At 36.7% G+C, this 25,995-nt stretch overlaps 2 protein-coding genes across 3 annotated transcripts; both read right to left on the minus strand.

Moving 5' to 3' along the window:
* Positions 1-1,113: 1,113 nt before the first annotated feature.
* LOC147854846 (uncharacterized) lies at positions 1,114-18,233 on the minus strand. The gene is made up of 11 exons (XM_087331473.1): positions 17,963-18,233; positions 14,963-15,158; positions 13,106-13,301; positions 8,339-8,432; positions 8,140-8,175; positions 7,797-7,940; positions 5,631-5,703; positions 5,273-5,523; positions 4,847-5,082; positions 2,846-3,065; positions 1,114-1,611 (listed from the first exon to the last, which is right to left on the minus strand). The coding sequence occupies exons 1-11, from the start codon at positions 18,182-18,184 to the stop codon at positions 1,552-1,554; spliced, it is 1,728 nt and encodes a 575-aa protein (XP_087187599.1). The 5' UTR covers positions 18,185-18,233; the 3' UTR covers positions 1,114-1,551.
* Positions 18,234-19,844: 1,611 nt separating this feature from the next.
* LOC147854847 (uncharacterized) lies at positions 19,845-24,416 on the minus strand. 2 transcript variants are annotated; one of them, XM_087331472.1, is made up of 5 exons: positions 24,247-24,416; positions 21,743-22,167; positions 21,496-21,660; positions 20,754-20,882; positions 19,845-20,660 (listed from the first exon to the last, which is right to left on the minus strand). In XM_087331472.1, the coding sequence occupies exons 1-5, from the start codon at positions 24,356-24,358 to the stop codon at positions 20,592-20,594; spliced, it is 900 nt and encodes a 299-aa protein (XP_087187598.1). In that variant the 5' UTR covers positions 24,359-24,416; the 3' UTR covers positions 19,845-20,591. The 2 variants fall into 2 exon arrangements, with proteins under 2 accessions (XP_087187598.1, XP_087187597.1); XM_087331471.1 differs by having other exon boundaries at positions 21,743-22,153; positions 24,215-24,416.
* Positions 24,417-25,995: the final 1,579 nt, after the last annotated feature.

Genomic DNA, 25,995 nt, shown 5'->3' on the forward strand with positions numbered 1-25,995 from the left:
TTGCTAGGTTGAGGTTTGAACATTCAAAAGTCTCATGAAGAGTTGTTTAGTTAAACACGCATGCAAGAGCATGTTTATAAATAGCATAAATGAGTTTCCTATTGTGAATATGGTATAATCTTTTATGGTTACAATGCATAAGTTTGTTATTGATTGGGAATATTGCGGAATAGACTAAGCGGTAGTGAGCTTTACAATATCATGGAACATATAGAAACACCCTTCCCTTTTATAATAATCATGCATTCCAATAAATATTGTGGAATACAATATAAGGGGAAGTGAGGTTTAAAATATCAAGGAACAACCGCAAACATCATTCCCTCTTATAATAATCTTCCAAATTGTGAAAATCACCGATTCCATCCTAACCCGCAATGAACTTCTTGCCATGACAAATTAATAATCGAATTGGTAGCGTTCTCTCACACCATTCTTAAAAGTAGCATTAGAAAACAAAGAATTATTTGTTAAATTTGTTCTTGAATATGTTTTAAATGAAGTGTTTGGTCATTAACCCACTATGCCACACAGCTTTTTCCTCTATAACTCCTAAATTTTTCATTTACTGTTGGACTCCTTTCCTATCCTTCAAGATCATACTTCAGAGAGAGGATAACTATTGTTGGCTTTATCTATCTCCTTATCCATCAATCCATTAATAGTTTCAACAAAGCCCGCTTCTTCAAATAGGTCTCTTGCATTCTCCATTGACTTTCATGTTTTCCATCACATCATCGGTTGTGGCTTCAGCCATATCAAATTGAATCTACTACTAATCAAAACTCATATCCACTAGTACCATTTTCAACAAGCTTGCTCTCCGCAATCTTCATTTACTCAAAGTCATGTACAACACTAACGCAAATAATTAAGGATACTCATACAAGATTGAACCTTGGCTGAGTGCAGGTATATATGAATATATATGGAGGGTATCCATATATTCCCTCTTTTTTAAAAGGGCATATCCATTGTAGTACTTTCACACTTATCCTCATTGCATCCCTACATGTTGGCTGCATGACAAGTATGTTCACAAACGATATAATATTTGGGTGCACTACGTGACTCATATCTAACAGCATAAATTAACTCAATACTTAAATCTTATTCTTTAACAAGTGCAGATGATGTAAATCGCAATAGAATTCAATGAATACATGAATTTGGACATTGACATTCATCCTGCCTTAAATCACAGTCCCCCAATGGAGAGACTCATTTCTCCGTGGATTCAAAATGACATGTTCCACCAATGCCCTAATACACAGCTGAATGGCATTACAGAAATCTATCCATGACATTAGACTCACATGTTACAATGGACAAATTGTGGGCTAGAACGCTATGTACTCAGAAATCAAGGTGCCGTAAATCAGAACACAAGATAGTAATTACTCCATTTCTTTATGGCATTTGAATTGCATTCTCCCTACATGCACAATAATAACCATGATGTTAAATTACAATAAATCAGTGGACTAACAATGCCATCTACTAAGTTAAGGTGCCACCATTATTGCTTCAAAATCAATTTTCTTTCCGTGATTAAGAACACAAAAGATTGTCGTCACTCCATTTCTTTATGATATTTGAGATGTATTCCCCCTACAAGCACAATAATATCCATGATGTTAAATCAGATCACTCTTTATATGGAGATTACATTCCAAATAATAAAATTTCTTAACTTTCAAAATATCTGTTAATTGTTTGGAAAATATCTAATTTTTTCAGCAAAACAAAGAAATGGCACACCAAACAAATTTGGAAAAGAAGAAAAAAAAGAATCAAACAAATTGGACAATATGTGTATCGTTTCTACTTTGTATGACATAGCTCCCAGTATTTCATTATTTGACAAAGCAATAAGTTGTAGTTTTATCGTTTTTAGCTGTGATATCATTGTTTTGATTGTGTAACGTGTCAAAAGCTACTTCAAGTATGTTGTTCTGATCAATCTATTCCATAAGGTCACATCTGGAATTGCCCATTTTGTTCTATTTCTTAACAGAATTGCAATATAGATAAATGTGCAGTTTTGCTAGCATTAAACATCAAATTTTGCTAACTCATCTAATATTCACCCTTTTTTTCTCAGACAGGGATTCCGTTGCCATTTGCAACAACCCAAGGCAGAGGTACTGACAGATGGGTTACGCTTCAGTCACCACTCCGAGCCACTAGCCACCTGACATTGGATCATCTCACATTACTACCAGTAAAAACTAAATGATGTTTGATGCTATCATGTATGTATTGATTTCCTTCCTATTGGTTAAAGCCTGTAAATTAAGTTACTATTATAACCGATTAAGGATTGAATACAAGGGAAAAGCTGTGGTTTCCATAACAAGGGACCATTAAAAATACTATCACTTAGCTGTACTTTTAAGTACAGCTATATATTTCTTGTTGCTCCAGTAACCTGTAACATCTTATATGGTCGATGACTAAAGCTTAAACTTATCACATGTTTTTAGTTTATAAGAGTGCCAATTACGGAGACAACCTGATCCTCTCTGCAAAAGGATCTATCAAGAGAGCATATTTACATGAGCATGCTATTGAAAGAAATTATAATAATCACAGTTGAAATTGGCAACTAAGTGACACCTAATAAAGCATGTTTCATGAAGGAGATGCACTTTCAAACTTTTATTTTATTTTGTGCGTAGTATTTTTTGGATGATGATAAAGGAATATGCCCAATTGTCACATTATCATGATTAGTCCTTTCGATTTAGATATTATTTAGATGTTCAAGATACTCGGTAATTATTTAGATATTACTTAGTATTTTTTCACAAGAGTGTGGAAAGGAGCAAGGAAGAATCTTTACTTGAGGATTATTGCAGCTCCCAAGTAGAATGAGGATTTCTTCAATGTTATCTTCTGACTCCTTTCCTTCAATTATGTTTTGAAAAGCACCAACACATGCTCCACGAAGACCTTCCCAATACTCTTCTTGCTCATTTGATTGAACTAGTATACCAAAAGCTTTAGCCGAATACATAAATTGTCCTGTCTTGTAGCACTCATTAGCAAACAATTGAAGGAGGCTGCAAAAAATCACATGTTCAATTCATTATTGGTGAGACCCTATGTTTTCAAAGGGAGTAAAAATTATCATTCTCTCTAGTTTGATACCTAATAGAACAGCTAGGTTTAGAAAAGATGAATATTTCACCCGCAAATAGTTTTATATCAAAGAGCTTCTGTAACATTTAAGCAATATCACTACTGTATCTACAGTGGAAATGTTGCTCCTTGTCTCTTGAAAGCTCTTTTTGCATGTCTACCCAAATACACAATGTGTGCAAGTGGGGCATGTCTGGATAGGATAGTTAGTCTCCTTCCAACTGCAGTTTGGATAGGGAAAAGTGCAAAAGCTTGATGAATAACCTGCAAATAAGTAATGCACAGGAGCCTGAGCATTTCACTGGAATCGATGGAAACTCTCAGTTTCAATCAGCTGATTTACAAGAATCATTGACACATTTTATTCTATTAAAGATACTCCTAAGTTGACTAGTTCAGGAGTATCACTTCTTGAAGTCTTAGCAAAACAGGGTTGTCTTTCCCCATCACCTGAATCATCCAATTCATGTGATATAATTGCAGAAGAGGACTCATTACCACTTGCGCTGCCACCGATTGAATGGGTGTAGAGTTCAACAGAAGTTATGATCAAACAAATCAACAAATAATGGAAGAGGGCGCATGAATTCATGGGATGGTCTTGAAAATGAAAACTTTGTAGACCATGCCATGGCCTTGAAATTTTGATCATGTTCTATTTCAAAAACGTAGACAAGAGCAAAAATAATGGCGAGTCCATTAGATATAGTCAATGATCACCCCCAACTTGTTAGTTTATCCCAACATGTATTCTTAGAGTGCTCATTTTGTGATAGCACCCCAACTGCGGAGTAGCTATTGTGCAACCCGACTATATGGGTTGATGAGATGTCAATGTGGGGAAGATGATTCAGTCAGAATGTATTTAGGAAAGAGGAAGTATGGTAATGGGATTAACTAGTGATGACGTCTAGAAGAATATTCTCTGTTGGCGGGTTAAGATGTACTTAGGCTTGAAAGTATGTGCCATTGACTTTAAGATAAGTACTATCTAGCTATCACTTGTATCTAGGGAGCTCGGTCATATTAAATGACAAGTGAGTTGACAGAAAAGGAATATCCCCACTATTATCAACTGTTTTGCATCTTTAATGTGACAATAAGACCAAACACAGAATATAAGTATCCACTCTCTTTCTCTTACAGAGCTGCTATGACTGTTATTTGTGTCAACTAAGTCTGTAGTGGACTAGTCCAGATTCCATCTAAGCTCTAAGGTGTGAGCACACAAGAGAACTACCATTGTGAGTTACTGAATAATCCAATGGTACACTCCATGCATTCGTATACCACAATTCTTATTGATAATTCATACATTTCATTGTCATTTTCAAATTGATTATAATTTTGTTAAGTTGGTAGAAAATATAAACAGGACAAACTCTATTAATTTCCATTGGAGTTCAGGTATTGATGGACTTTCCATGGGTCTCATTCAAATGTGATGGAAAATTTGTATTGACACACATACATCTCTATGATTGTAACTCTATATTCTTATCTAGTCAATTCTCAATATTTCTAACATTGTCAACAACTGAAAAAACTAGCTAAGGTGCTTTTTGCTTGTTGTGGTTTTAGGCAGTCAGGTGGTCACCTCTAGTTTATATCATACCAAAAAAATTACTGATATATATTTAAGAATTTAAAAGCCACAAAAGTTGTCGCCTCATCAATATCTCAGATAGGTAGAAGGATATACCTGAATGAATCATCCAAGACATCTAGTTGAAGGTACCTTTCCCATGCCAGATGAGCTTTTCCATTCATGATAAGGCAGAAAGATAGCCATGCATAGTAATAGTAATCCTCCATCATTTTTTCAGAATGAATTGATAAGAGGATCTCTTCTGCCTCAACATATTCACCAACACAGGCTTTTGCAATTCCGTAATTCCACTTGAATTCGTCCATGTTCTTACAAAAGTTTTTTATTGACTGCAGTAGTTTCACTATGATCATTAAGACCTAGTATAAAATATTCCAAATCCAAGGCTTTCCTTAACATATTTAAGGATATTTGTTCATTTTGGGATCATCACAATTTAATAAGGTCATTAAATTATCTAATGTGTTGTGTGTAGACTCATAGTTATAAATCGTTGGAGAAAAAAAATGTATTCCTTACTTTCAGATACATAATTGCATCTTCAAACTGCTTGTTCAAGAAAAAAAATGATGACATACATTGACGACCAGGTGTAGTATCACATTCAGTGGCAGAAGATCCAATCATTTGAAATAGATGTTGCGCTTGCTGCAAAAGGTCCTCAGAATTTATTTCTTGCCCAAGACATGCACACGTGACAGCCTTGATAATGAATTCTTGGGCCGAAGTTGGTTCAATATTCCGAACCACCTCATATGCTTGGCGCAACTCTTAAAATCCATATAAAATCATTGCTTTCCATTTTAGAAGTTCCATTTATGCATGTGAATTGAAATAAGTAGGTGTTTTATTAGTAAGTGGTAAACTGAAATTATACCGCCATTATTTAAATGGTAAACAGCTGTGTTGAGCTGAGCCTCTGGGAAAATATTTATCAAACGTGGAAACACCTACCATATGCAGAGAATATAGAAGTAAAATTAGAATTATCACACAACCAATTTACTCATTTTAACCTCTAAAATTCAGCGGCATATATTAGACGTCTAGTGATATTTGACTAAAAACCTAGACATGTACGGTGCCTACTGATAGCTAGCAATTTCTATATGTCCCCATCAAAAACAGATTCCCAGAACTGTAAAAAACATTTATTCACATCCAATCTTAAATATGCAAAAGATGTTGATTGTAGTACCTTCCTTAAATTATTCAATCCAACACCAAAAATGAATTTGAGCTTTGGAAATTTAGGAATTGAGAAAAGATTGCCAAACCTATGAAAAGCTGGAGTGATTCACCAAAGAGTAAAAAGATATCCACAGGAAAGACGATCAGTGAATCTCATCTGAACATTCTGCTGTGACCTACCTTTCTAGTCTAAGTTCTGCTGATGATCGAAACGATATTCATTGGTGCACATGCTCAGTTTTCAATGAATAACATGTTATCTTTTTTCACCTTCTATTGAATTCTTATTTCTCCCCTTGGATGAGGCATTTTCCCTTCCTTATCTTTATGACAAGAAGTGGTCCACACATTTCAACATCCACTCTGGGGTTAGTTGTTGCTTCCAAACAAATAACATCAGAAGTTTGACAGAAACTGAGATCCCCAATCCCGGAACTTCCTTCAAGAAGAAAATACAGAATTTTAATGGATTTTGCGACATTTGAGATCCTGGTCATGTGAACATACCAAGGGAAAACAAGGTTTAAGTCATGTGACGGGAAACATCTTGAGTCAGGGATGTTGACCAACGTGAGACGGGCATCGAGGAATAACCATAAAGGTGGCAGATACAGTTGACCAAATTGAGATAGCGATGTTGAGGTTTATCCTTGTTCTTGGTTCCTTGGAAAGGCTGCAAAGTGATGACGGGTTCACTCAAATGGAGGGGTCAAAAGCAGCATATCATGTGACACAAGCTGGTTCCAAAATCCTGCCGTTGCTACTGATGATAGTACTGTAGTACTGCTCCAGCTGTGGCAGCATGGCTAACAAGGACAATCTCACCCTCAGATTAGTGTCCAGAAAGGCAAAGAGCATTGACCTGTCCTCCAAGTGAATTCTGCAAATCAACCTATCAAGGTAATCAACATGGAGAACGTTGTCAATAATGAAACTCTCTTGGACTCTGAAGGATGCACCAAAATTGGGGTGACACAGGCATCGGATGATCAAGCTTCAAATCACTGTATCATTTCTCATAGGTACTCAAGCCAGGAGCCAACAACAACAGGAAAGTGTATGAGAGTGATATAAAACTGCCTGCCACTAGGGGGATGGCACGCCTATGTCCGATTATATACCAGTAGAACACTCATTTCAGCAAACATGTAAAAATGAGTTTGCCAAGCAGGGGGATATCATGACTATGTCCAATGAGAGTGATGTAAAACGGCCTGCCACTAGGGGGATGGCATGACTATGTCTGCTTATATATCAGGGGAACACTCATTTCACCAAACTCATAAAAATTCCTTTGCCAAGGAAGGGTATATCATGACTATGTCCTATTACATATGATAGTGTTTCTGCAAACTGCCAATCAGCTTGTGTAAATCTGTTCTTACTGACACCAATAAGAAATCACATCAATTGCCACCATACCAACATTAAAGTTGCCCTAGCATACCAAATACATTCAAATTCTTGATCCTTAATTTAATTCGCCCATAAAGTAATGTTCTTCACGTAAACTACCCCAATAAAACTCTCTAGCTCAAGTTCCCAGTCCAGATATTAGGATTTTTATGAAAATTCTTTCTATAAAAAGAATATTTATGTATCAGAGATTATATTACTCTCTACCTCAAGCTGATACAGCCTAGATATTTGGACTTTTATGCAAATTCTTTCTATAAAAAGAATATTTATGTATCAGAGATTATATTACTCTCTAGCTCAAGCTCATACAGCCTAGATATTTGGATTTTTATGAAAATGCTTTCTATAAAAAGAATATTTATGTATCAGAGATTATATTACGTAATAATTCTGAAGAAAATCAAATAGATAAAATGAAGTGAAATTTTGGAACCTGTAGAGCACCTTCTCCATGTTGGAATACAGCGAGATTATGTTGCAAGAGGTCATTTTCAATCATACCCCTGCTAGGTTCTTTCAAAGCTCTCAAATCTGTAGCGGCGACCTTACCCCCCCAAAGCTTGTGTTTATGGCAAGCCTAAACAATTAACTCATGGTTTTATACACTCCATTACAGAAACCATATCATTACTGGGCAGCATGTATTAGTTGTTAAGACAATCAAAAGCCTAATGTGCTCTTTCTATTATTCACGTACGTGACATAGTATATACACACTGTACATCATTTACAACAATACAGGTATTGTGCTTTAAAAATCTTCCTTGGTTTCTCACCTTAAGATTTGAAGCAATAAGACTGTCAGGGTAGACCTGCAAAAAAGATGTATAAGAAAATGATAAGGATAAATTTCTTAAACATTCAATTGATCTATTATCCCTAAAGGATGGGTTTTACTTTTCTCTGTGAAGCAAGTTTGTATCGTCAGATGGTGCCTTCCAGAGTAGAATTGTAACAGAACAGTTCGAGGCTCACCTGAAGGTATGCATTAAGAATCTCCAAGCTCACATCATGGAAGTCTAAATTGTAGTAACAAAGAGCAACATATACATTTAGTGCTAACCAGTCCCTGCCAAAAACACAAAGAGATTAATTAGATCTTTCTTTTTATGTTTACAGAAATGTTAAAGCTCGTTCTTCGTCAGGCTTCTAGTATATATTGTTCAGAACCACCCCTCTTTGAGATTCTTTCATTAAACATTTCTAGGATGATTTGTTTAGAAAGCTGGCCAAACATCATTAAAAAACACTCGGGACTTCTGGGGTTATGCCTATTTGTTGGTCGGTTTTGCAGATAGGAAGTACATGGAGAAAGGAGGATATGAAGATACTACTCTGCATCATTGGACATAGTACATAGGTGGATTGAAATTTATGTACAATGGTGACAAAAAGAAAGAAAGAAAGAAAGATATAGTAACGTCTTTTAAGAGGCCAAAATGGGCTATAAGACCAAACAAGAGATTCATTAAACATTTCTAGGATGTTTTTGTTTAGCAAGCTGGCCAAACATCATTAAAAAACACTCAGGAATTCTGAGATTATGCCTATTTGTTGGTCGGTTTTACAGATAGGAAGTACATGGAGAAAGGAGGATATGATACTACTCTGCATCATTGGACATAGTAGTTACGTGGATTGAAATTTATGTACAATGGTGACCGAGAAGAAAGAAAGAAAGATATATTAATGTCTTTTAAGAGGCCAAAACGGCCTATAAGACCAAACAAGAGATTACATCTTAAGTGTTGTCTTGTCTTTGAGAAAAACAAATCAAAAAAATAAGTAAGTAATACTCCGTAAATATAAATGTATATAAGATAAAAAGAGATGAGGGAATCTGGTTTTCAGCAAATGTCAAATTCTCAAGTTAGATATATTGTATCTTTTGTCTTCGAAAGATCTCTAGCATAGGTCAGTCCAAAATGGAAATGTCTCCAAAGAGAGAGAAGCACCTGTGATGGCGGGAGATAATGGCTTTTATCTATCGCCAGGTTGTTAGGTACGTTAGATACGGTACAGATACCATACGTATATAACGCATTAATACACGTATAGTACTTCCCAATTTAAAAATATGTTAAATACATTTTGTAATATGTTAAATACTTATACGTAAAATACGTACTTTACATATAGTACATTAAATACTTCTAGAATTTGAAAATTATTTACCTTTCTAAAAAATATTTGTAATATTGTAAAAAGCATCTATGTTTACACAATCTTGTGATGTACATTATAGTTCTACATCCTAAAATGCATATAAGACATTTGAACATTTCACATCCTAAAATACTTATAATATGGATGTCGACATTCACTTATTCTATAAATTAGTGCAAGTGTGTATCACGATGTTCTACTTCAAATTGTAATTATTTATGATTACGCCTTCATAAATTGAGGAATCATCTACGATTATCACACTCAAGATAGGTTTATCTCTTCTTTTCTCTCTTCTTCATCATCTTCTATGATTATCACACTGAGATTTCTGTCTTCTTTTCTCTCTTTTTCTTCTTCTTCTTCTTCTTCGTCGTTGTCATCATCTCTTCTGTTCTTTTTCACTAAAATCTTTTTTTTCTTTTGCTTTTTGTTGGGGTTTTACTTACATTTTTTTATAAATACGTATTATACCTGTTTTTTCAAATGTACGTTAAATACTGCATGGACAAATGTACACGATATTTGACTGAACATTGAGGTATAGTACGTACTATACAAATTATGAGGTACTATACGTATTTAAACGTTAAATACGGGTACATAAACAACCATGATCTTTCGATAACAAGGATGTTGAGGTCGTGGTCCATGGGGTCGGGGCCTACGTGCACAAGAAATTGCTATTGCCTAATCAATTGTAACCCGTTTGTTATGTCCTGATCAGGAGCCCATTTGTGTATCCCGTGATTGACTTGTAGCATTAGTAGGAATGATGGGGCTAAAGAAAGATATATTAACGTCTTTTAAGAGGCCAAAATGGCCTATAAGACCAAACAAAGGTATCAGTTCAGATCACTCTATTCTTTTCCACTTTGGTCATATTTAGATGGGGAGAGTAGAGTCCCAACTATATTGGAACAAAGGTAGTGCATCTATACTTGAACCATTGCGTCATTTTAGCATACCAACAATGAATGTCTCCATTTTCAGTCAGTTGCCTTGATGACATAGTGCCAACCTTGGGTACTTTGTTTAGGGAGCTCCCAAAGACATTGGATACAGGTCACTAATCGGAACAATGCCCAGTGATTATAGGGGTTGCTCCCATCTCTACCCGTATTATATCATGGTGCATCAATGCTTTGCTCCTTATCATGAAGGAAATCATTGACACTAAAGGTCTCTCTAAATCTTTCCAATGATTTGCTTTGTTAAGACTCGGTCCCCACGTTTCTACTCCATAGAGAAGAGTTGGTGTGACAAGTGTATCAAATAACCATAGCTTAGTTCGTGACTACAAATGTGCACATTGTCTCTAGAGATCGCCCAAGGTTGCAAGTCCACAAGAAAGTTGGGCACAAGCAACCCCCCGTAAGGAGAACCTAAGCCCTATAAATGTTACTCCTAGGTATGGTAGGAGTGTGTGTATTCCAACCTTTCTTCTCCCAAGAAGAATTCTGGTTCTAATCTTGTTATCCATGCTTGAGTAGTGTTAAACACCATCACTTTAGTTTTATCCATGTTTATCGACAACCCTTTGTCCATACAAAGTAGTTTTAAGGAATTTAGATGTCATTGTAGTTCCTCCAGAGAGTCAGAAATCAGCACAATATCATCAGCATATAGTAATATTTGTATAGCTATACCTACTAGGCATGCTCCCGAACCCCCAAATCTCTATGTAATGTGATACCTCATCTATATAGAGACCGACGAGAGTGGGTGATAGTGGGCATCCTTGCTTCACTCCGATTGTGCTAGCTACCGCCTCTGACAAACCCTTGCATATTTGTAGGAACAGCAATGGCTTCTACCCATTGCATAAGCCGGTCACGTGGCAGTTTCAAAGGCTTTTCGGAAATCTACAAAGAAAAAATTCTCTTATTATCGGCTTTGAGGATCAATATGCGATCCAAAGTTCTGTCCACCTGAACAGCAGCCATTCCACTCTGCCCATAATACTCAATTCTAATTCTAGAATTGAGCCATATAGTTTAGCCAAGTAATGGCCAATCATGATTGTCCTATAGTTGCTTGGCATCATGGGGTTCACTCTTGAGGATTGGCACAACGGTATGCTGAGCCCATCTAGTAGGGAAACCTTCACACGTTGCTCTATTAAAGATGTGTGCTAGCAATGGGAGCAAGGTGTCATGGTCATAGATAAAGTGCTCACCAACCAATCCATCATGATCCTGGGCCTTCCCAAATTATAACCGATCAATGGAAGTTCTTACATTTTGTGGAGTAAAAAAGGTGGATTCATGTGGGCATGAGCCATGTGGGTGGGGAAGAGGAGTTTGCCCTGGGATATCATATAGGACCTTTGCATATTCATGCCACACCTGAGGTGAGGTCACTTGTGTTGTGGGTTGCCTCTCATTAAACATTTTTCCAATTCTTGCGCCAAACCCTGCTAACAATGAGGCGCACTTCCTGAAATATCCAATTTATGTTGGAGGAAACAGGGGTAGAGGGCAAATATATCCGAACAGGGGTAAAAGCAACAACACGGTTTATGCCGCTTCAGTAACAGGAAAAATAAAGAAGGTAGTTCGTAGAGAGGGTAAAGGTGAAACAAACAATACAAATGATCTTCAAATTTAGCTAAATACAATCTCTTCTTCTTCCTTACATGAGGTGTTGGAAGGTTGCTCTTGCTTGTTTGTGTATAAATGCCCCGAGTTACTTCATGCTCCAAGCATCGCCTTGTATCACGACATTCCTCATCATACCAAGTTTGGGGGGATTGGCCGCTGTGTGAGGAAAGGCATTTGCGACTGCTTTATGCAATGATTTTGACAATCATTGGGTAACTTCATCAAGGGGTGCAAAAGGATCCCAATCTAGCATGTCATTGTATACTCCACAACCATACACATCAATTGTCTAACGAGTAAATCGATACTTAGCCAGTCCACTCTCCTTAGCATATAGATCCCTTGTGCATCCATCCCTTTTTCCTCAAAGCGTAGACATGCATGATCTTCTGCAAAGCCACAAGGTCTACCAGATATACTGAACTCTCTTATTTCAGGTATAAGAGATAGAGATCCCATTAGATGTGCTTGCACCTCCTTTTGGGTTCCAACATGTCAAAGCATCCGATCCAGGCCATTGTGATAATGCATTATATATCACAAATCCATGGACACTTCCCAAGGCAAGAAAGTGTTTGCCATATTCAGTTATAGCACTCAGTTAGAGAGATCAAGAACACAAAAGGCAAAACTGGCATGCAAATGGGAAAAAACAATAAAAATCAATGACAGTAAAGAAGAAAATAAAAATGCAAGCATGTGCACACACAAGCTAAGTGTGCAATTCTCAACTCAAGTTCACAGTGAGATTAGGACTCTGAATAGGTAGTGTTTACGGCATAGGCTGGATTGCAGCAAAAAGTTCTCCAATGCATATTTTGTATCACACAGAATGTGAGGTAAAATATATAGAACCTATTATGCTACAATAAATCTGTACAATCTTAGAATATAAGAAATAAAACAAGGCTAGCATTAACCATTCCAATCATGTAAGAATTTTGCTAATTTGACAATAGAGAAATCATTTCACCTATGCTCAAGAAGCAATGTCTTGTAGATATCTGTTGCCTCTTGGTAGCTTGCTTGCAAATAATGAAAAGATGCCAGACTTAACTGATCTTCAACAGTCTCTCCAAGCTTTTCATGATACTCCATCAATGCTTTCTCATCCTTCTTTTTATGTGCAACATGGAAAAGAATGCGCACTTGCAAAGAACATGTTGGACCTAATTGCAATTATCCCAAAATTCAACAACTCATTTCAAAGAGAATTGTTCATTAATTATATGCTCCAGTCATTGAAGTGGTTGTATGGCCGTATTCTGCAAAGGTACAGTTCAGAATAGCACGCTTCTTTTTCTAAGACTGTAAAATTTTCAGTCATAAGATTCAATAGCTTCTCATTTTGGCCTTTCTAGCTGTCAAATCAGTGGGAAAGTAAAAAACCGTAGTTTTTTCCCAAAACAACTTTTTTCTTGAATCTTCTATTTTTCCCAGTGGCTCTTTATCTTTCTTTTTCACAATTCTTTAATTTCAAGGTTCACAACTCTCCCCCTATTTCTCCTCTTTCCTCTCTCCTCTCATATTAGGTAGATTCCTAGGTTTTTCCCATAATTTATGGGGAGAGTACTTTGCAAAAATTTGGAGGTCCTATGGGCTGGAGACTGATCAAGGAAAATCTAGCAATAGGTTCATAAGCTACTTGATTGACCCACTTTGTAGCCCGCTGTCTGATTTATGGGGAGAGTACTTTGCAAAAAGTTGGAGGTCCTATGGGTCATATTGGCCCATTCTTTTCCCTTCTCTGTTTCCTTCCAGGTTCACAACTCCTCTCTCTCAAAATGAAAGAGAGAATCTCAAGCTGGAGACTGATCAAGTTCTTCAGTAGGTTCATAAGCTACCTGATTGACCCACTTTGTAGCTCACTGGCTGGCCTTATTTGTGGAGCTGCAAAGCCCATCAATTATTGTCAGTTTACAGCCAGCCAACCAACCTAGTACTCACTTTTTATCCTCTAATAGGCAGTTTATTCCTTATAAATAGCAATAATCCATAAAATTTGTTGTTCGTTGTATTGTATTTCCTAATCTGCTTCCACTCAAAACTTTGTTAGACTAAGTTGTTCACTCATTAAAAATTTCTCCAATGGCAAGAGAAGGAGAGGTAATTCTCAAGAAAACATCATCATCAGTATCTTGTGCACACTGAAACAACGATTTTCCTGCATATTCAGGTAAGTATAAGTGCTTATGTCTAGGATAGTAAATGAATTGTTGCGATACAAATCTTAGCACTCTCCAACATCCACATGCACATATGACACGGCTCAATCCATACACAAGCTTCGAACAATAATGGATTATGTTCGTCGAGTCTAAGTAGACGCACTAGTATGATCTAAGGCTAAAGAGTCAAGACTCGCACCATCCAGGTAGTGTATAGGTAGAACTGCCAAGGCCTTAAGAGTCCAAATGTGGCAATCACACAAGATACATGTAAAATGAAGCAATGATAACTATTTTTTATGTTCATTCATTTTTGAAGTGACCATGTCAGTTAATGACAGAAGCAATTATTCATTGTTGAGTAGAGCATCAAATGGAGACAATAAAGAAGATTTGGATAGACAGTATCCATAATCTTCGAAGGCAGTGGAATTATAAGGTTGACACTTCTAGAAAGGGATTGGAAAGTCAACCTGCATGTTTTTGTTCTGAGATGTTGCCATAAAGGGTTCACCACATAAATTGCATTTTTTATGTTTTGATTCAATTGAACTTTTCAATAAAGATGACTATTTGCTAGAAATAAATCAATTTTGAGAAGAAATTTGTCTCTTTAAAAACTTTTGCAGAACTATAAATTGATTTCAATAATCAAAAGAAACCTTTGAGAGCTGCTGTTTCTGCTTCATCATACAAACCAATGTAGAACAGACATGCAGCAGCATATGTGTGGTAAACAGGCTTTGCATTAGGCTGTGACAAAAGTTGTTTATAAACATCGAGAGATTTATCATGTTCTCCATGATGGAAGTGGCAATATGCAAGCCATTCAAGTGACGTTACATCACATACATTTTCCTGGAAAAATAATCAAAAAATAAAACAATTTATAAAGTGAAGAGGTAACCAGCCAGAGACCATACCCACAATCTGCCTTTGCGGCTTTAAGATATGGAGAGTTATGAGAAAAGACATTGTGATATTAAATACATATTAAGAATGCATTGATCATGTGAAGATGTGCCATTGTAAAGCAAACCCTGCAGCTTTCACCGATGCACACATGTCTAGTTTAATATGGAGATGTTCATGTAGCATTGTTACTAAATAGTACCATAAGACAGATCATTGTAACATATAATCAGTCAGGGATAGGTCCAGGATAACAAATGTAAGGTTATTTCAGTAGAGTGCATCATTAGCCTTCCTGTCATATGAGCAACGCATATCATGAACAAAGAAATCCTCACCCAGTGTTTTTACAAAACCTCACCTACCTTGTACTACAAATGCTGGCCTACCTTGACACCCAAACCAAGATTCTAGATTTGAAGAGCCGTGTAAATATTCTAGGTTTGACTATGTAAATTGAGAAACATCCTCCTACTTGTTGAGATGTCAAGCCCTACTACTCACATTGTGTGAACACACTACTTGGGGCACATGTGTTAAAAGTCCACCGTTGACTTAAAGGAATGAGAGATGCATTTGCATTGAATGAAGTGGATCCTTTAGATATCCCACTCACTCTCCCATTGTTACTTGATATACCACTCACTCTTCCACTATGCCTTTAATTGCTAAGGTAATGCTCAAGGGAGAAAGGGAGCTGATGGCTGAATTGGTATGAGAAACACATGAGGCACAGCCTTGCTGTTAGGCATATGCCAAGTCTCCTTAACCCCACCGTTGTAGTAGGACTAAGAAAAGTTTAAAACATCAATGATCTAGAGAATGGCTTGAGGCTAATAAATTCGTGCATAGTAAGCATAACAAAGACATTCCATTCATCATCAGTTCTGAGCCTTTATTTTTCATTTACAGTGAAGGTACAACACCTTATGCTACATATGAGTCCTCGGGCACATTTGTAAACAACAGGATTATATCATTTGATGGGATTCAGCACCTATAGCATCATCTCTTTTGAGGTCAGAGTTATATTCGGCTGATGTGCTCACCTGAAGTTTATCCAAATTTTATTACTTGGATATGTCAAGAAAAGCTTTACTCAGACATGGAAGTTACTTCTCTTTAACCAATCTAAAGCTTTAGAGTGCACATGCTCTTACTTTAATTGATTTTGAAAACTTGTCTCAAGGTGCAAACATTTTCAAGGTGTAGTCTGTCATCTAGGACTTTATTTAACATGCAATGAGATGGAATTCATGTGAGACCACCCTAATAGTGTATACACTACAGTGGAAAACAAGAATATTCTCCATGCATTGAAGCTTAAAAGTATGCTTCTGACAAGTGGCCTAAGCAATGAAACCTTACTATAAATCTCTAGATCTATAATGTTGAAACACCTTTACTTTAAAGGCCTAGCCTTATTGTACGTTATAACCATATTAATCCAAGATCAGTGCATAAAGTTGTTATGCATCATAACCCTTGATTTAGCATTGCTTTATATAATGCAACAATATTGCTGTCAACCCTTGGGTTGTGGAAAGTGAATTATGAAACAATTTTTTAGGAGCAAAATGCGAAAAACGAAATTGTAAAGCCAGTTTTTAGGAGCATAATGGTAGTGTATACAATTTCAAAATACAAAGATTTTTTATATTACAGTGAATTGAACCCACAGCCTTAGGATCGTGAAGATCGAGCTTCACCTCTACACCATCTTGTTTATGTATTTAAATTTAAAATTTTTAATAAGCTAAGCCTATGAATCTATGGGCAATGCTTTCATATTGTGGTTTAGCAAGCATCCACTTGGTCTTGATTATTTTAGCACTTATTAAGTTAATAAATATCAATATGGGTTAGCAACAGACCATTAAAATATCCTGTTATTCATAAATGTAGCCAATCAACTAGTATATTATTTGCATAGCTTACATCTAGTACCTAAACACCCTCTCCCAAAGGAAATTGCAACCTGTTGCTATAAAGAATTGGACCCCCTGGATCGGAGGTCTGACATGTTTGCATGTGGAGAAAAAGGCATGCAGAGATAATCCAATCTATTTTGGTATAAACCCTCACCTCATGCTATAATTTGTCCCCTCCTAACCTTATATTGTTTTAAGCTTGGTGATATCTCTAGTTTTGTTTGGCATAGCATTGTCAAATTATGTTGCCTTACATAATGAAGCTAGAGATGGTCACACGTTGGTCATGGTAGGAACCCTTCTGGCATTTCTTATAAACATGAAGCATATAAAATCTTCATCTTTGTCCCCTTAAAGTCGTATGTACATGAAATAGAAATAGTGAATTAGTTGTTTCGGAAGGGGATACACATAAAGAAACTCAAATGAGATTACCATCAACTTCAAGATTTTCTGTTACTCCCAATCTTAAATATAACATAAAGACCCAGTCAAATGAAACGTTATATGCAGTGCACAATGTGGTAAGTTGCTTCTCATTTGCTAGTCACACATTGGCTTCTAAAAAAAAATTGCCTCTTCGCAAGGTAATGCCAACATAGAGAGTCTATCCATCATTTGGCCACTTCATCCATGTCTACACCTACATGCACATGCATATACCTAAACCTACACCCACATGCATATGCATATGCATACATACATAAACATATTTCTACCCCTACACGCATACACATGTATAACATGTGTGTGTGTGTATCAGAAACAGGAATTCATGCAGGTAAATGTACTGTTTTAGGGTTAGGGTTATATTGTTACCAGGTGCTTGAGCTGGAGGAGCGTGATGGCACCTGTGTAGTCACGTGACGCCAAAAGCTGGTGGAGGTCTGGCACACTTGAGTTACAAGGCTTTCTCTTAGACACCACAAGCGCACCACCATAGCTGCTACTACAGGCATGCACCTGCGATGATGGACAGGAAGAAGAAGATGATGGTGATGGTGAAGAAACAGAAGAAGCTCGGGCTTTGGAGATCATCATCGTGGCTCACCTCGATCGAGCACGGACACAGAGCAAAGAAACGGGAGGACGTTTTCTGTTGCTGCTGCCTTCGCTCCTTCTTGCTAGTTTCTCATTCTTTCCTCAATTAGAAAGGCTTTCCCAATTTGGCACCTCATTTCTCTCAATTAGGAAGTCTTTCCCAATTTGGCCCTCTATTTTCTTCATCCTTCCTTTGTTTTCCTTTGCTTTTCTTGTTATTTTCTCATAGTTTCCTTAATTAGGAAGCCTTTCCCAATTTGGCCCTCTATTTTCTTTTCTTTTCCAAAAATTGGCCATCTATTTTCTTCATCCTTCCTTTGTTTTTATCTTGCTTTTCTTGTTATTTTCTCATGCTTTCCTTAATTAGAAAGGCTTCCTCAATTTGGCCCCTTTATTTTTTCACAAAGTTAAGAAAGGAATAGAGCCCCATCCATCCATCATATTTCAATGGTGGGGGAGGGCTCCTCTCCTCTCTGGCCTCTTTTAGTACCCAACCTCTCAATAGTGCCTTGCTTACTTGCCAAGAGGACTTGTGCAAAAGTTGCCCATTGTCTAGACAAATTGCCCCGACCACCAATATGTCCCACCCATGAAGACCACAAATCCCACTAATGATTGACTCATCTCCAAGACTCAGTCGAAGAAGCCATCATGCACAAAAACCAAGCAAGTTGATTCATATCCTCATCTCCTTACCAACAACAACGACACAATCAACTTGTGTTTTATTTAGTTTAATAGTTCAATTTCGATCAATCGATCATTTCTTAGTTTTGGTTCCATTTTGTATGGTAAGAATGAATTTTTTTAAATTGTTTCATCGCGCATTCTAACTAGATATGCAAGGTATGTATTTGATTTGTCAAATTATCATTCTAAGCGATTGCTAATATAGTTGTCTATGATGTTTGGTTGAATCCTATACATTATTTTGGATATCATATGTCTAAGTTAAGCTCAAATTTTAGTTGCATACATGTGAAGTATTCTTCCTTTGCAATTCTATTTGTGAAGTTCGAATTTAAGTCTCTTTGCAATTATATGTAATTTAGATCAGATCTTTGTGATATTGAGTTATGGCCCCAATGTTTTTAGCATGGTATTTTACAAAGAAATGCTAAAGGTTTTCAGCCTCCTAATTGCTGAAAACTTACATTTAAAGCCATGTACCATAGAAGAGAGCCTCTGAATTGTAAAAACTTACTTGTAAACCATACATTGCAAGAGAGGTAGCCACTGGTGTACATGATCACAAAATAAAAACATGAATGGCCTTATCGTAACACACCATCACACCAACTCCTTGGGACTTACAATCACAACTACTCCTTGACATTATGCCTAGAAGATTGTCTAAATTCTTCTTCCATGAATATTATTTAAGAGTTATCTCCCTTTACAAAACAAATGGACATGCTCACATTCAAGAGATGAATTACACAAACCATAAAAAATACACGATTGTATGTCTCCGGTCAAAAGGTAAAGAAATTCCAAAACATAAAAGAACTTGCATCCCATACGAACGTAAGTTGTCTATTTCATCTTTTATTTAGAATACGGTGAGGAAATCTAATTTAATCAAATAAGCAGGTTAGACACGCTTGATGAACCATCTTCTTTAAATGAGAGATTATATCTTTGACACTGATAACCATACAAGAACAAATTTCCATTCCCTTCATCAAGTAACAGTATCTGAATCTTTATGGTTTAAAACATGTGATATGTGGAAACATATGTTCTGGTTGTGTTGAGAGAATATACATCTTAATTAGCACAGTACTGTAAACCACACGTGCTCTGCAATCAAAGTTTCCAAATATATATAAAGTGTTACCTTGAATAACACTAAGTAAGCTTTCAACTGATAGTCCTGTTCAGAACACCACAATTACATTGACATGTGTCAGTCAACAGATTATTTTGCTTATACATAATCCGAAATTCCCTTTTTGGTCCATTGCCCCTTCACCATTTTCCAGTCATGAGATCAAAATCATTGAAGAAAAGGAACTGACTCCAACTCCAGCTAAAACTGATTTTGCTAAAAAACCAAAAATCTTTCAAACTGCCGAAACTTAATGTCTACATTAAGCTTTATGGATACCTGTCTACGAATGATGTCTACGATAGGTACTTAAAACAAGTTTAACTCCAATATGCTCTGTAAAACAGAATTGTTACAAGAACAAATAAAATTAGACTATGAAAACTAATGTCTACCATAGGCTTTATGGATACCTTACTATGAATGACACTAGGATTTTATATTCATGGACCTAGCACACAACTAACTTCAAAATTATGCACTGAAATTCTCAGTGAAAGAAAAAAGTAAAGACCCTATATCACGCGAAGAGATTTAAGGGAATGATGGTTGGTTGCCTATCGTTGCTCCCTCGACTCACTCCAAGCTTCGCACAACACCAACTTCAGCTGGTCGCAAAACTCTATCATGCAACATATAGCCCACCTATACAAAATATATAAGGGGGAAAAAATCAGAATCAAATTGATCCCTAAGCCAGTTTTTTAGAACTTACAATATGCATAAAAACAGATCTACCTTGACCACAACAGCAACGGTGCCAGCTTCTTTAGTTGGGTCAGGCACTTCAAATAAAGCAAGATGAGAGTTTGGGTCGAATTGCTGACCAGTAGGTTCAAATTTCTCGACTCCAAACTTCTTGAAAACCTGGAAGTATAAGACCACTTAAAACTTGTAATTGCTTCACTTCTTGAAATTCTACATATATACGTAGAATAACCATTTAAAGCTTGTGCTTGTTTCAATTCCAAACTTCTTGGAAACCTACAACTACAATTTCTGATTTTCAAAATTTCTACTGCAAAACCATTTAAACTTTATGATTTTGCAAATCCAAACTTCTTGAAACCTACAAGAAGAAAACAACGAAAAACTTGTGATTTTTCAATACTAAACTTCTTGAACACTAAAAATCGAAAACCATTTAAAACTTGTGGATTCAATTCCAAACTTGTTGAGGACATATAAATAGAAACCAGTAACATTGGTAGTTTTCTCAAATTTAAACTCTTGAAAACCTACAAGTAGAAGACCATTTACAGCTTTGGTTTTTTAAACTCCAAATTTCTTAGAAATCTACAAGTGGAAAGCCATTAAGATTTGTGAATTTCAATTCAAAATTTCTTGAAGACCAACTAGAAAAATCCTTTAAAACTAGTGTTTTTCACAAGTCCCAAACTTCTTGAAAATTTACAAGTAAACAAGACCATTGCATCTTCCCCATAATCTTTCTATCAGATAGAATATGAGGTCTTATTACCTTCATGAGCTCTTTCTCTGTGAGCATTAGTCCTTCAAGCAAACTGTGAAGAAGTTTACCAGTCTCAGATTGATCCGTAGCAAGTCCTTTCTGAACTTCCTCAGGAACTGTCATTAAAGCCCTTCTCACATTGTCAGCCACATCGAGTAAATTCTTGGCGAATCCCTGTAATATATGTAGCATTGATCAATGAAGTTCAAAACTACCTTTCTTATTATTAATTATAGATATATCTGAATGGCTATACCTGTATAGCAAACTTTTTTGCATTATCCGACTCTCGTTGCAACCTAGTCTTCACATTATCTAGCTCTGCCTTGCTAGATACAGCTCTCTCTTTCAGTTCAGTTAATTGAGACTCTTTCTCTGCTATCAACGCTTCCACAGTTGATATGGCATTAAGAATGGCTTCGTTATCTTCTTCAGACATTTCAGATTGCTCTTTTTCACTCTTCCCAGAAGATTCAGGCTCTCCTGTTGTTTGATCCTGCTCACTTCCAGATTGTTCATGCTTGGCCACCTCTTCAGATGTTTCTTCTGCAGAAGAATCTGAATTGGAATCCTTCTCTGCCATGGGAGATGCAGAAGTGGAAAGCCTCAAAGCATGTGTTGCAAAAATTGCATACCTGTAAGTGCTTCTTGGCAATGTCTGCCATTGCTGAAATACCGAAAGTCAGCCTTCTTAAAGAAAAAATAATCCACAGATGAAGGAGCAGGGATTCTCATACGCATATTTATATAGTTAAGGAATCACATTCTATGGAGGGACAATTGTTCAACTAAAATGTAGATGCTAGGATTTAGACTCTGAACTTTTATGTCTACGGTTAATTGGAACAAAACTCTAAGTTGCATGCAGGTGTCTCACCTTAAAATCTATCAGAAACGATGAGGGTAGAATGAGTGTTTAGGACAACGAAGCACGCATACTTTTATATCTAGAAACGACTCATACAAATAAGGAAATAATATCATCAATTACATTCAAGAAGGTAAATACACAGATTTAAATTCTTATATAAAGCTATTTTACTCTATAGCATCACAATCCAGGATATACAGCTCTCCAAAAGTGGAAGCAGGAACTTTGAAGCAGTGTTTTAAATGCCATGTTTATCCTCAAATTTTTGCGCTTTTTTCTTCTGTAATTTCTTTACTTTTATTCTACATGCCACATGGGCAGAGGACTTTAATCAACTAATGTATTCTGCAGACATCGGGACCTTTAGTCCTTCTCAATTCTCCCAAGAACTTCTAATTCTAATTTCTTTACTCGGTCTAATTTCCGACAGAGTATGAGTGAACAGCATCAACTTCTAAAGTCTGTCCAGACATAACTATTTAACATCTTAATTTAATATGAAATTAAACAATTTCATGTTTCTTTCATGATTGGAAACATGGAAACTAAACCATTGATCATAAAATGGAAACATAGAAATTTGATGTTTCCTTCATGATCGGAAAAGTTTCGTTTCTGAGATAAACATGTCTCCCGAAAAAGTTCACTTATCATTAAAACAGACAGCTGTTTTTCAAATTTTTACACATGACGTGTTTCAATTTATTTGAAAATAGATTTGTGAATATAACCTATTTTCCTGCTACAGAAGTATAAGGAGGGCAGGGAGTTGAATGGTGTCAGGTATAATTTAAATGTCATCTATGTGAAACTCCCCTAAAGAGCCTCAGTAAACACAGTCAATGGAATTGCAAGGGAATCCTGTTATACTAGCCCAAGAAATTCCAGGTTTTAAATAGCTAGTTGTTGAAACATTGAATGCTCATATGGCAACATTAATGAGTCACACCTCCTTTCCATGAGTCAATGTAATGGTCTCTCATTGTAACACTTGATTGAACCATCCTAACACAAGCATATCATTCTTGCATTTGTGTCTCTCCTAATCATCTTTCTTTTAAATCACTCATTTCACATTAATACATCAAATAAGTTTCAAGAATGAATCTAACCATAATACACCCTAATTAAGACCTTTCACAGGGTGCATCCAGAATTTCCCAATGTACTGCCATGTTACTCCAGGCATCAGTTCAATTGTATGCAGTTGAGCAACAAATCTTAAATTGTGTCTCTTCTCTAATTGCTTGTTGATTACTCCGTCCGTGTATAGTGATATCATGATCAATCGATTATTCTCATGATCCTTATACTCTTATAACAAGATGTCGCACCCAACCGGAGGTGTTGCATTTCCTGTGATGGATGTAGAGCCGAGAAGCTCATGACAATCTGCAAGAAGTATCTGATAACAATCTGAAAAACATGTTGTTGATTGAATCCCACGTACTCTTGAGTGCGTCACTGTTTCCTTATCAAAAATCTTCACTTTAAGAAGGCTACTTTCCTAAAATAAATGTTTTTCTTCATATGAGACTCACAAAAGAACTGCAACTGCAAGAAGCCTCTCATGACCGTCGCAAAAAATATGTTTCCAAATATTTTTTTATGCGAGCCTTATTGTTTCCTTATTGAAAATCTTCACTTTAAGAATGTCTTAGTTTTCAGAATCCGCCATTCCCTCTGGCAGAAAATCGTTTTGTTTCAAAAGAGAACGAAGTGAAAAGGCTTTATTGAACAAATATGCGGTAATCTCTAAATTAAAGAACACAAAAAAAAAAAAAAAAAAAAAACAATTCACATAAAACTGGCGTGTTGCGTTCAACTGGAGTATAACTACTGGAAGACGAAATTTACCTGGAAGAGAGGAGGGGTGAGCTTGGATGCAGGGGGGTGCTGCAGGGGGGGGGAGCATGGAGACCTTGAAGGAGGATGGATATTGGGGAAGCGAGGCTCTCTGGAGACCCTTGGCAGTCTTGCACAGAATTGCTTCAGGTTCATAGCTCCTCTCAGAAGGAAGAAGAAGGAAGAAGAAGAAGAAGAAGACAATGAATGAATGAATGAAATGAGGGAGGGAGTATGTTTGTATGTATGTGTATGTGTATGTGTTATGTTTATGTGTATGTGTTATGTTTATGTGTATGTGTATGTGTATGTGTATGCGACGTGTCTATTATGACACAAATCATAAAGAGGGCTGGTGAGGGAATCGCGGCCACAGACGGTGCAGGTTGCTCAGAGAAGGCGCGTGCAATCTGCATCGTCGAATTTCGATAAGGAAGAACGCGCGAAAAAAAAAGTTGTGCAGAGGTCGCCCAACCTTGTCAGAGGTCGCCCAACCGTTGGGTGACCAGTTTAAGCAGGTTGCCCAACTGCTTTAGGGCTTATATTGAGTTGGTCACCCAACCAACTCAATAAAAGATGCAGGTCGCCCAACCGTTTATTTTTAAAGCGGTTGGGTGACTTGCAAAAGTAGGTTGCCCAACTGCTTTAGGGTTTATATTGAGTTGGTCACCCAACCAACCCAATAAAAGATGTAGGTCGCCCAACCCTTTATTTTTAAAGTGGTTGGGTCACCAGTTGAAGCAGGTTGCCCAACTGCTTTAGGGTTTATATTGAGTTGGTCACCCAACCAACCCAATAAAAGATGTAGGTCGCCCAACCGATGACTATAAAAGCCTAAAACCTGTCATTATCTCTCATTTTTTCAAACGAGATTGACAGGTTTCTTTTGCCGGGAAAGAGTTGGGCGTTAGGCGGCCTGCAATCAACATACACAACAATCAATCTCCTCCATCACTATTCCCAGGTATGTACTAAACCCTATCGCATCACTTTTTCTGTTTTTTTTACATGTGGTAGGAATAGTTGAGGGATTAGGGTTTGGAGTAGTTGAGGGATTTTGTTTCTTGTTGAGGGATTACAAGGATAAGGATTCATTACTAAAATCATGTAGAAGGCTCTACCTCAGACATGAAATCTATGCATTGAATAAGGTAGCAGTATTCGATATTGCATCCTGAGTCTTTTAACTGCATAGTTAAGGTACAAAACATGGATATGCCATCACTATTATCCCCCCAAAACAAATGGAAAAAATAGTAATAATAATCACGAAGTTGCATTTGAATTGTCTCGATCCTTGGTTTGATTGATTCAAAAAGGGGTATTTCAATCTTCCCCCTAAGATCATCCACATCAATTACCACATTTTTTTAATCTTCTTCGAGAATGTGTAACACTTTTCGTTGAGCGGCATGCAAGCATACTCTACATAACGAAAGGAAAACTATCTTATGGTCTATCAATTACACATTCACTCATCATCATAATCATGGTTCCATACCATCATCAATAGCCTTACCCCCTCTTCATAAACCTTCTTACTTCTTTAATCTTGTACTCTCTCTAGTTTACCAACACCAGAGACTCTGGCTTTGATTCAATTAACTCTCTTTTATTGACAATCCCCAGAGACAGCTCTGTGCCATGTTTAAACTGTCTCAATCCTTGTTTGATTCAGAATGGCATTGATTTAACCCTGAAGTCATTCATATCATTATCATCAAATTTTTTTTGTCATCAACAATGTGTAACAATCTCATTGTCATCTTTTCTTTTCTTCATTTTTTTAGTCA

Source organism: Azolla caroliniana, unplaced genomic scaffold (assembly GCF_043228905.1).
Source record: "Azolla caroliniana isolate FFs.n. ecotype wild unplaced genomic scaffold, voAzoCaro1.0.p SCAF_15, whole genome shotgun sequence".
Lineage (NCBI taxonomy): Eukaryota > Viridiplantae > Streptophyta > Polypodiopsida > Salviniales > Salviniaceae > Azolla > Azolla caroliniana.